Source organism: Onychomys torridus, chromosome 17, assembly GCF_903995425.1.
Source record: "Onychomys torridus chromosome 17, mOncTor1.1, whole genome shotgun sequence".
Lineage (NCBI taxonomy): Eukaryota > Metazoa > Chordata > Mammalia > Rodentia > Cricetidae > Onychomys > Onychomys torridus.
In genome coordinates this window covers 28,022,789-28,034,636 of record NC_050459.1, presented here as the reverse complement: position 1 = coordinate 28,034,636, position 11,848 = coordinate 28,022,789, and the positions used below count along the sequence as shown (strand labels likewise).

Sequence of the window (11,848 nt, the reverse complement as noted above, 5' to 3'; positions counted from 1 at the left end):
ACAGCCAGATCCACAAATAAACAAAACCCCTCCACCCTTGCAACATTCTATCTAGAAATCGCCACAGCCAGATCCACAAATAAACAAAACCCCTCCACCCTTGCAACATTCTATCTAGAAATCGCCACAGCCAGATCCACAAATAAACAAAACCCCTCCACCCTTGCAACATTCTATCTAGAAATCGCCACAGCCAGATCCACAAATAAACAAAACCCCTCCACCCTTGCAACATTCTATCTAGAAATCGCCACAGCCAGATCTACAAATAAACAAAACCCCTCCACCCTTGCAACATTCTATCTAGAAATCGCCACAGCCAGATCCTCCAGCTCATTAGGTACTGTTTCTCTTTCCTGTGACTGCGAGCTAATTTAACTAATTGTAGGACACAGCCTGTAGACTGCCCTTGAAGAGTGATTTTGCTAACAGACTCCTCAAGATAGAAACTTCTTCCCGTTTCCACTCCTCATACCACCCCAAAGCCTTAAATTACCCTGGTTTGGTTTTACAGCAGGACCCCTACTTGTGGCTACACAATTATATTCCTTTGTTTAGTGCAGTTTAAAAGCCACCTAAATCTTAGTGGTATAAAACAACAGAATTCACTTAAAAGTCTGTTTACTAACAATTTTGTAATACAGGTTGCATTTGCTGGAGATATCTTTTTTTCTGTGTGGTATTAACTGGGACAGCTCACCTGAGGCCGAAGGACTCACTTCCAAGATAGTGTGTTCAGCCAGGTTGGCCCACTGGTACCCACCCTCTCTGCTGAGAAACTGGCTGGAGTTGCTAGCCGGAACCGGTTTTCTCCCGTATCTGATCCAGCTTGTGGCTGTTTGTGCTGTGAAAATAGATTTTAGAAGTAGGGAGGTGGTAAAAAGTCAGGGAATGCCACAAAAGCGAATATATCCGACACTACCAAAGTGTTCATTTGACTGGTTAAGGGGGTTAACTTTGTGTCCTTTGCCACTATCAAAAAGTAAAAATAAAAACAGCGGGGTGGAGTTGGTGCACGCCTTTAATTCCAGCACTCTGGAAGCAGAAGCAGGCAGTATCTCAGAGTTCGAGGCCAGCCTGGTTTACGGAGTTCCAGGATGGCCAAGGTTACATAAAGAAACTCTGTCTCCAAAAACAAAAACAAAAACATAAACACCCAAAGAGGAGAGTGGCAGGACAGAAGTGAGGAAGAGTGAGTTGTCAAGGATGAAAAAAACCAACAAAACTTTGGATCGAAACACACACACACACACACACACACACACACACACACACACGTAGATGCAGCATTAATGCAGATACATAACTCCGAGCGGTGCCAATCGTCCCCAAACAGACCTTTTAAACTTTTTTTTTCCTGCAGCTGAGGACCGAACCCAGGGCCTTGCACTTGCTAGGCAAGTGCTCTACCACTGAGCTAAATCCCCAACCCCCCAAATAGACCTTTAATGCCTTGAAATTCCCAGAGACAAACGTTTAGGAAATAATTATGGGTTTGGATTTCTAAAAGCAAGCCTCAAAAGGAGGACTGCCAGCGTAACAGTGATGAGTAGTGGAAACTACACGTACACACAATATTTCCCTTTCAGCCTGGTATGCAGCCTTGCAGGCCAGGCAGAAATATGGTGGAGCAGCCGGGCAGGTGAGAGGCCAAAGGTCTCCCGGTCAATAGCCCAATTTTTTTTCAGGATATAAACTCCCTTTGTTGTCTTATAATTCTTAGCATGCCCGGCAACTCTCGGCTACCAAGGAGCTCTCGCTCTTAAAACTTCTTCGTTGAAATAGTAAATAAGTCATATAGATCATTTAAAGGCTGGCTGAATCTATAACTCCCATCTTTTGCTCCCCTTCCTTCCTTCCTTCCTCTACAGCAATGGCAGTTTTTTGTTTTGTTTTTATAAATAGTGGAAGTCTGTTTACAGATTTTCCTTGGGTTTTGTTGTTCCTATGTTCCTCGATTTTTCTTCCAAATAAGTACATGCCATTCCTTGCTGAAAGGATAGAAAATGAATTCCCTTCCTTCCAGGCGTATTATCTCATCCGTGTACCTTGTGCTGAGACAGTATGTCCACTGCCTCTGACAGCTTTATCGCCTGCAGGGTCAATACAATGGTGTGATTTTTACCTTTACTCCTTTAAATCTCTCTCTCTCTCTTTTTTTTTTTTTCAGTCCTATTGTGGGCAATGGCTCCATCCAGGGCACACCCTCCAAAAAATAAAAAATTGACTCCGTCTAGTGACCATGCTTTCACACCTTTAGGATCTTCTCTGTGTAACCCTGACTGTCCTGGAACTTACACTGTAGACCAGCAGCCTGGAATTCAGAGATCCATCTGCTTCTGCCTTCCAAATGCTGGGATAAAAGGTGAGCACCACCACTGCCCTGTTTATTCATTAAAAATAACTGAGATCTATTACATGTTAGGCACTGTCTAAACGCTGGGAACATACAATGAAGAGGCTGGGCAAAGTTCCTCTCCTAGGACTAATGTTTCTTAAAGCAGAGGTTGCTAACTTTTTAACTAAAGACGAAATTCTGGCTTGGCTTCAAGACCAAAAACAAAACAAACAAACAAACAAACAACAACAAAAAGCCAAAAAACAAAACAAAACCCTCACTCACCTTTTTCTAAATGAGTTCCAGCTGGAACCATTACGGTCTAGCTTGTCATTATTGGGAGGGGGGGGGGGCGGTATCTTTGAAGGCTCTAGCAAAACAATGTCTCTCTGTGGAGTGTATTCAGTAATAGGCAAGAAGAAGGCAAAGGGCTACTTCTACTGGCCCGTCCAGCCACCCAAGCCCACCACTCCGCCATTGCTCAGGAAGACATTGCCCCCTCGTGGTTCCTCTTATAACTGAATGAAAAGCAGGCCGTTGCCAAGAGCTGCCAATCAACACAATCAATAGATCAACACCCGGACAAAGTTTCCGATTAACTGTAGCTTCTGAACTTTCTCTCCCGCTGTTCCAAAGACTCGTGTTTCATTTCCTCCCAGGAGGCATCTGTGTTACTATAGAGAGCCCTGACATTACGACAGCAACTTAACACATTATTTTCCTTTAGAAAATTTCCCACATCTCCAGAGCCCTTCAAAGAAAAAAAAAAAAAACAAATTCATCTAAAAAGCTAAGGATCACTCTGATTTTCAAGTCACAAACGCCTTTAAAAGCAAAAGAAGAAGGATGCGTGTATCTTGCTTTTTTATAATTTGAACCAGGATTCAGCGATTATGTTGCCTTGGAGTTGTTTGGGGTATCTTGTCTCCACAACACCACTTTCAATTGCCTGCAGGCAGGGCCCTTATCTCCAACTCCCACTCCACCCCCATCCACCCTGCCTCCACCCCACCCCCAACAGCACTCGGAGCAGAGAAGGGTCAAGAATGTTGAGTGGGGCAGAGAAAGAGATAAACAGTTAAACCGAGGCATAAATGAGAAATCGTGATTGGGGCATGCCAGACAAACTTCCCCGGAGAGACAGGCACGACCCATTGATACGTGAGGGTCTTCAACGTCTGTCGTCAAAGTTTACAGGGTCTATTGTTGGAAAAGCTCTGTAGGACCAGGAAAATGGAAACTTCCTTAATTATAATGCTACCTTCCGCCTATTGTAAACCATAATCGTACAAGCTTGAGTGCTATGAGAGGAGGGTTGCTGCGCTTGCCTCATCTATAATCTCTAAAACCCTGGGAGATATATATATATATATATTCTCCCATTTCTCTGTTGGAGGAAACGGAAGCTGTGCGGTCATCCCGGTGTTGGGAAATGGCTTTGAGATAAATGCCCTGCCCTTAGAGGGGCAGGCAGGGCTACCCAGCCAGCAAATAGACAGCGAGTGCCTACTATGCTCCAGGTAGCCCAGCTGAGGAGTGGCGGGGTGACACGGATACACAGGGCACGGTCTTGGTATTCCAGGAAGGGGGCTCCCCAAAGAGTGAAGTAAACAAAACGATTCCAGAACAGTCTGGTGCGGGCTGTGCGAGTCTGAACAGGGGCCGCCGGAAGCCTTAGAGATAGCGGCCGAGGACGGGGGATTGGGGGGGGGGGCGGGGAAGGTTTCGCCGGACTCGGGCACCGGCGGGGGGCTTGCAAGCCGTGTCCTGCCAAAGCGGGGCTCGGTGGAGGGCTGTCCCGCGTGCCTTGCCACCTAGAACCGAGTCTCGGCGGGTGCTGCCAAGCAGGGTGGGTTGAGGTGCACATCCGTCGTGAAAAGCAAGCACACAAAAGCAGCACACCCCAGTCTCCGTGTCCCCCCCCCAGCAGGCTTGGCCCCCGCCCCGAGGCCCCTCTCCAAGCCCACGCGCACCGGCCTGCACGGACGCCGAGGCCCTGGGGTTGGAGAGGGAGGACTCGACCTTCCTCTCGCCGTCCCCGCGGCCTCGTGACCCCGGTGACATTCCCCCCCCCACCCCCCCCCCCCCTAGCTGAGCCGGGCCCAGGGGTCGACCGCTCCGCCCCACGCCCCTCCTCCTGCGGGGGGCTTCGCGGTCCCGAGCAGCGTCCCCCCAGGGCTGCGGCCGGCCGCGCACGTCCAGGGAGGGCGGAGGGAGGAGGGGAGGGCAGGGAGGGGAGGGGAGGAGGGTGGAAGGCCAGAGAAAGCGCGCTGCGTGCGGCCCCGCTGCCCAGAGCCTGCCAGCAGCGCGCCCTCGGCGGCTCCGGTCCCAACCGCGCCCGCCGCCTCGCCTCCTCCGCCTCGGCCGCGTCCCGACTCCGGGGCTCGCCCGGCCTCTCCGAGGTCCCCGCCCGCCCCGGCTCCAGCCCCGCAGCTCGCCCGCCCCGGCTCCAGCCCCGCAGCTCGCCCGCCCGCCCGGCTCGCCCCGGGGAAGGTAGCTAGCGGGCGAGCGCGCCCTCGCCCCAGCCCCGCGCGGCGACCAAGGACCGGGAAGATGAACGGCGGAGGCAAAGCCGAGAAGGAGAACACCCCGAGCGAGGCCAACCTTCAGGAGGAGGAGGTACTGAGGGGGGCCGGCTCGAGGGTTCGGGGCGCACAGGGAAGGGGGGGTGCCACGGGACGCGGCGTCCCGAGGGCGCGGGGCTGTGTCCACGCGCGTCCGCCTGCCTCCCATTGCATAACTTTTGAGGACTTTCCCGAGACTTTTCGTAAGTAGAATGCTCAGCTTTGTCTACCCGGGATGTTAAAAGCGGAATCGAGAGCTGACTCCCGGGTGACCTCAGATGATTGGGGATCGGGGAGGGTCAAGATTTGGGTTCTGCGTCTGCTGCTGGAAATTGAAGGGAGGGCGGCATGGTCGAAGGAAGAAACTCTGGGAAAGTTCTCGTTAAAAGATATTTCCGACCCCAGCTCCCCTCCCTCCCTCCCTTTCGGTGTTAAAAGTGCTGGGTGAAATATCTTCCTAGCTGAGACATTTTGGATTAATAGATAACTCATCAACCGCATTCTTCTCCGATGAGTCGAAGACCCCCGCCGAACCTGGGCGATGTGGAGTGGGGGTGGGTGGGTAGAATAACAAGGGCTAAAAGCTTTGGGTTCCCCAAAGCAAAGGCGCATGGAGGGTGTTTTCATAGGAAAATCACAACTCGATGATTAAAAACTGTGGCTGTGGTGCGTTTCTAACTGAAAACACTTGAGTAATGGGGTGAAAACACGTGTGGATGGGGTGTGTGTGCGTGCATGGGACTCAGTGAATTTTGTCGGTTTTGTGGTGTCCTGCCCCGCCTGACTTCACTCCTGCAGGTGGGTTCTCTGGAGGTCCACCAAATTGTGTTTATCTTTTTGAGGTCTCCCAGAATTAAGTGCAGAAGCAGAAACTGCCCAACCCACTATACCATACAAAGCGATCTTACAGATAAATGACACCCTAATAAGGAGGGTGAACACAACTCAGAACTGGCTGTGACGAGGTTAGGGTGGTGAGAATATTGCGGATGACGTTTGCAAACGAAGATACCGAGACTGAAACCAAACATTAAGAAAGTTCATCCATCCACCCATCTCCCTGACCTGTGTGAACTATCTACTGGTAAAATAGGGAAGACAAGAGACCCAGACTTATGCAAAACAATGCAAAGTAAGAGTCTGCTCACAGTTGTCGTGGGGTGCAACCCTAAGGAATTGAAGAAAGCTGAAAATTGCCCCCCCCCCCCCGAGAAATTACCTATTTTCTCAGCAAGTCTTGCTTTGAAAAGTTTTGTTTATGCTGTTTTATAACAGAGCCGGGGAGCCAACTGCAAGTTCCGGCTGCTTTTCAGTGTATTTCCTGACAAGTTAAACATTTCTTTAAAAATGATGCCCATTTGCTTTAAAAAAAATTTCTGGGTTTTTAGCATGCTTTAATGAACACAACAAGGTAATTTCTCATTTCAGATTAGCAATACCCTTATCCCTGCTAAAGGATGGAGCCTAGGAAACCGCCTTGCTTCCTCCAACTGGTTCAGAAAAGTTGCAGCTGGGAAAAAGCACATAACACCAAAGTTTGGTCCTTTTAAAATGATTTTGGAAAATAACAAAACCCCAAAGTTGTATTTTATTTTCTTACAGCTTTAGTAGATAACAACGGGTTTGTCTCCATACCCACTTGCCTAACAATTACAGCAACTCAGATTTTGCTCTTGATCCATCTTAAACTGCCAATACTAAAGGTACTTCCCTCTGGGTGATCACAGCTAGCAGTGGACCATGTTGTCGCAGTCATCTCTCTGCCCAGTAGCACTGACTGTGAGTGTTCCTTGTCAGGTAGGGATGGTATGTGGTTCTAGGAGGTGTTTCTCTTTCTCAGTGAAACATTTGTTATTTAAGAAATAAGAGGAGTAGGAAGATTGCAGCGCTCAGGGTGTGCACTAGTGGGAGTGTATAAAACACATACACCATGAAAAAACGAGCTTTGGTTATTTGTGGGTTATTTTCCCCCCAGTACTAGAAAATGAACCCAGGACCACAGGCATGCCAGGCAAGCACTCCATTACTAGGTACTTCATGCGTTTTTATTTAAAAATAGGGTGAACTTGGGTTGGGGATTTAGCTCAGTGGTAGAGCGCTTGCAGGCCCTGGGTTCGATTCTCACTCAGCTCAAAAAAAAAAAAAAAAAAAAATAGGGTGAACTTGAATTCCTGCCTAAGAATCCTGGAGTTAAAGATATTTGCCATCACACCTGGTTAGCATAATAGGGAAAGAAAATTGTTAGTGATCCAGATAATTTTATCATAAGTCTCTTTTTTTGTATACTTGGTTTTTGAAAAATTCCTAGGTGCCCCCCCCCCCCCAACCTTGGAAGTCACAAGTCAAATACAGTATTTTGTGCCCGTCCAGTGGACCAGCATCTGTTCAGATGCATTGAAAAGCCTTGGAGTGGACTCCGACAAACAGAACACACATAACCTGTGTACACATAGGAAGACAAGACAAGAGAAATGTGCTTGTAATTTCTGGTGGCTGCTGAACTGAGTTGGAAAAGTGAGTCCACCCATCACTAAGAGAAAACCGTATCTCATAGGTCCCCATGGAGTGTAGACTTTCTCTACATTGGAGAGTTAATTCAAGGTTTTCTTCTTCCTATGTTTGAAACCAGCTCCTCTTATCATCCAGCATGTTTTCCCCCTGAGTCCCATGGCTTATTCTGCAGTTATGACACTACTGGTATGCTCACGTGGATACAGTTGTGTGGAATGAACAATCCAGGATTTAGGAACAATTTTTACCTTTTTTCTGTGGTGGTGAAGTTTTTGAGAAGCTGCAGCTTTGTAGAGCACTTCAAACCAAGGGGAGTCATTTTAAGATTTTGCAGCTGTGCAAGAGAGAATACATCTGGCCTTCTAGCATGTTGTCTATGCTCTTTGCAAGTTTTTCTGGAAGGACAACCAGTTGTCTGTCGATCTTCCTGGGGCCTGAGAGTTGCCAGGGTTTTGTGTGCATGTGCAGATTATTGGATTATTTCTTACATCACTTCACTTTAAAGAAAATAATGCAGGGTTAGAGATTTAGCTCAGTGGTAGAGTGCTTGCCTAGCAAGCGCAAGGCCCTGGGTTCGATCCTCAGCTCCAAAAAAAGAAAAAGAAAACAATGCTGGAGGAGGGTTGAACGTTCAGAAGCCAGCCTTAACTACATAGCAAGGCTCTGCTTTGAAACAAAAGTTCTTACTTGGGTGTGGTGATGATTCCTTCATTTTGTAAGGCAGAGCCAGGTGGATCTCTGAGTCTGAGGCCAGCCTGGTCTACATAGAGAGAGTTCTAACCCAGCCAGGGCTGTATAGTGAGACACTGTCTCTAAACAAAAGTTTCAAAAAAGGTCTTAGAATGTGTCTCCAATTGTATGTATGATCAGGTTTTATTAACAGTGAATAAGTATGTAAGTAATAAACTCATAATTTGTCTCAGAATCAACTGTCATTAGTAAGTTTCAGTGTGTTCAGACAGACATACAAGACCCTGTTTAATAGAACCTCATTGGCGAGTGATTTCTTTGTTGGAAATGAGGTAAATATGCCATTTGGTTATATTTTTAGTTTCATTCATGTCATTGGGTACTTTTTAGGTGCATCACCTTTATGTTGAAGCAGTTTACAATGCATCTCAGTTCTGGGAAAGCAGTGTAAGGGGTAATTAAATCAGAGAAGCAAGAGTTGGCCGCGTGGCAGCACTGATTGGGATGGTTGGCAGAAATGGAATCAAGTCAGGTCTTCAGAGAGTCATGCAGTTTTTACTGCAGATCTTTCAGAGTGCTTAGTATTTTGCCAAAGCATTGGGCTGTAAGTTGTTTATTTGGGAATGTCATTGGTGTGGAAACCGACTTCTCATTGCATATTGAGATTATTTGGATTCTGGAAAGATCAGTATAGCTTCGTACAATTTAACCTATTGTTGCAAACCAAATCTAGCACAGCAAACTTGTTTCAGTCATGGAGCAGGAGCTGGTGGCAGTGATTTGGATGGAAATGTGACTTCATTGGTAGAATGATGTCCGAAGAGCCGCTGCCAAATGTAGCATGCATTTTTGGTTCCTTGGCCAAAAGTGGTTTCCCTGTTTCTCTGGTAAGCTGGTGGTGCCTCGAAGCATTTGCAGGCCTCTGACTTGGTCCTTGGGTTGAGGTAGAGGCTTCTTTTATGGAGGCAACTTCTCATGCCCGAGTAAGTGTTAGCGCTGGGGCAATAAACTGGGCACATGGCAACAGTAATGAAATTGGGACTGCCATTCTGGGGAGTTTTGGCAGGGGCCATCAAAACACGTTCTGACCCTTTGATTTAGTACCGGTATTGTTAAGAATGTACTCTAAGGAAATTGGGTGGTAATAAACATTTCTTTCTAAGAGTGATTGTGGCCGAGTTGTGTTGGCGAAAATTCTCAGAGCCTGTTCAACAAAGGGGGATTTGCTAAGCCAATCATTATAATTCCAGAGGGAATGCTAGACAGCCCTTAGAGGATATGTTCTTTGAAATGTGTATTTATTACAGATTGTTTCTGTGTATGTAATAAATATATAATAACAATAGATGGGTCTGGAAACTAAAAATCTGAAGACAGGGTCCTGGCAGGCCGTTGCTTCCTGGAAAATGTTAGGGAAGAGTCGGGCTCCAGACATCCTGAGGAGTGTGTTTTTGTTGAGCAAGCAGGAGTTTTCAAGTTTTAATATATTTTTTTTAAGTTTTTGAGACTGTAATGATCTCATTTCCTTTTCCCTCTAGCTTCTCCACCCCCTCCCGTGTAACACCCCCACCTATGCTTTTCAAGTTCTTTAAAACAAGGGTGTATGTAAAACCAGATATAAATAAAATGAGTGTAATCGATGGATTACATACAGATCATTGTGAATTGCTTTCCTCTGCATTTCCAAAATGACCACATGAGCCAGTGACGCCTCTGGCTTTGGAAATTTTGTTAAATTCTTTTGTGATTCCTGTAGGTGGTTGGTTTGGCTTACGAGCCTGACTTGGGCAGGACTCAGGCCTGTTCTGCTCCTCAGGGCTCTTATCATGAGATTCTTCTCCACCTTCATTTATCCTGGATCATGTTCGTGATCTTCAGCTGCACTCCCATGTTCTAATAGCTTTCCTCGGTCCAACATGATGCCGTGCAGCTGGGTCTCATGATATCCCAAATCTTTCCACACAGCTGACATCCACAGAACAAAAGTCCACACTGGACACTCAGGATTGTTCTAATATGCCTCTGAGAACCCTTCTACCAACTTCTGTGTTCTGGCCCAAGCTGAGCAGGATTCAAGTTGTCCCCTCTGTGTTTATGGGCCCAACCTCCACATCCATGGAGGCGTCATTTTCCCAGGAAGTTCTTTGTTACCTCTGCTCGGCTCCCAGGCCATCCTCACCTTCTGTCAGGCAGTTTCGCAAGAGATGCATGCCATCATCTAATGGGATTCCTAACGAACGGCCAGACTTCTGCATAGCACTTCCATGGACGGATGGACGGACGGACGGGGACACACACACACACACACACACACACACACACACACACACACACCCAGCTGCCTGCTTAATACCGAGAGTCCTTTGCCTGCTAGAGATTTCAAAAGGTTGTGACCCCCACCTGTTGGGAAAAGATCTCTCTCACCTCTAGTACTTGATGGTACAAGTGAGTCTCTCAGATGTGCTTACTCATCCCATGGAACTACTGGCTTCTCCCCGTTAGAATTTGGGTTCTCCTGTGGAACTCCTTTTTGACCTTCCAGTTATGGGCTTCCGGAAGTCTGAGCTATGTGGAGGAGCAGGGAGCTCCCCCTGTTCCCAAACAAGTCCGAGCTGTGTGACAGCCACTTTGGAATGTTTGTGTTGAGTTTCATTTGGCACCTTAGTGTCTGCCTGGGGGCAGTGGAAAGGAAATGCAAATGTCCCTCTTGAACTTGCTTTGGTCAAAGAGAAAAACCTAGGAAGGAATGAGGAGAACGGACCTTAACAGCTAGAGCAGAAGTGGATGCATAGTTCAGTGACTGGACGCCTGGGGAGGGCCAGGTCTTTAAGTCGATGCTGTATCGATAAGAACCCCACCCGTGCCCCAGACCCTGATGGAGAGAAGTTTGTATGAGGATAACTGGGATAAGTTTGCCCATCTTTAATGTGTACCAGGAGACTATTTTAAACAACTTTAATGTCGTGCGTGTGTGTGTGTGTGTGTGTGTGTGTGTGTGTGTGTGTGAGTGCGCGTGCGCGTGCGCGTGCGCGTGCGTGTGCGTGTGTGTGTGTGTGTGTGTGTGTGTGTGTGTGTGTTGGAGAAAGTGAGGGTTGCTTGATGAGACCTGGACCTTGAAGCTGCCTGAAGGATACGTGCTTGGATTTATGAGAATAAAGTTGCCCAGTTTCCAGAACAGAGAACTACCAGAATCATCCACCATAAGAATGTCAGAAATATTTTTATACATTTATTAAAGAAATAGTAGTCACTAGTATTTATTTATTTATATAGAGAAACAGGGTCTCTCACTGTGTATCCCTGGCTGGCCTGGAACTTGCTATGTCGACCACGCTGGCCTTGAGGATCACGAGATCCTCCTGTCTTTGCCTCCTGAATGCTGGGATTAAAGCATAAGCCACTAAGCTTGGCCAATCACTGATTTTTCTACGTGCTGTATAACAGGTTAAACACTGGACCACCTATAACCATTTTCTTTTTATTCTTACAAACTAATGTAGGGTGTTTTCTCTCTCTCTCTCTCTCTCTCTCTCTCTCTCTCTCTCTCTCTCTCTCTGTGTGTGTGTGTGTGTGTGTGTGTGTGTGTGTTTGAGACAGTCTTGCTATGTAGACCAGGCTGGCCCAGCACACAGGATCCAGTGTCAACCTTGAGTGCTGGGAGTGATTACAGGTGTGTCCCACTACATTGAGCCGATGCGGTTGTTTGTGCAACCGAGGCATTGAGAAGTGTGGCTAATTGACCAGG

The 11,848-nt window shown here is 47.3% G+C and overlaps 1 protein-coding gene across 3 annotated transcripts in view; it reads left to right on the top strand.

Moving 5' to 3' along the window:
- The first annotated feature begins 4,578 nt into the window (after nucleotides 1-4,578).
- Nucleotides 4,579-11,848, top strand: part of Rbpms (RNA binding protein, mRNA processing factor) — a 159,664-nt gene continuing 152,394 nt past the window's right edge. For 2 of the 3 annotated variants that reach the window (XM_036209247.1, XM_036209245.1), the window contains exon 1: nucleotides 4,579-4,957. In XM_036209247.1, coding sequence (XP_036065140.1) covers nucleotides 4,892-4,957 — 66 coding nt within the window. In that variant the 5' untranslated portion in view covers nucleotides 4,579-4,891. The remainder of the gene's footprint in view (nucleotides 4,958-11,848) is intronic. The other variant, XM_036209246.1, reaches the window with a different exon arrangement.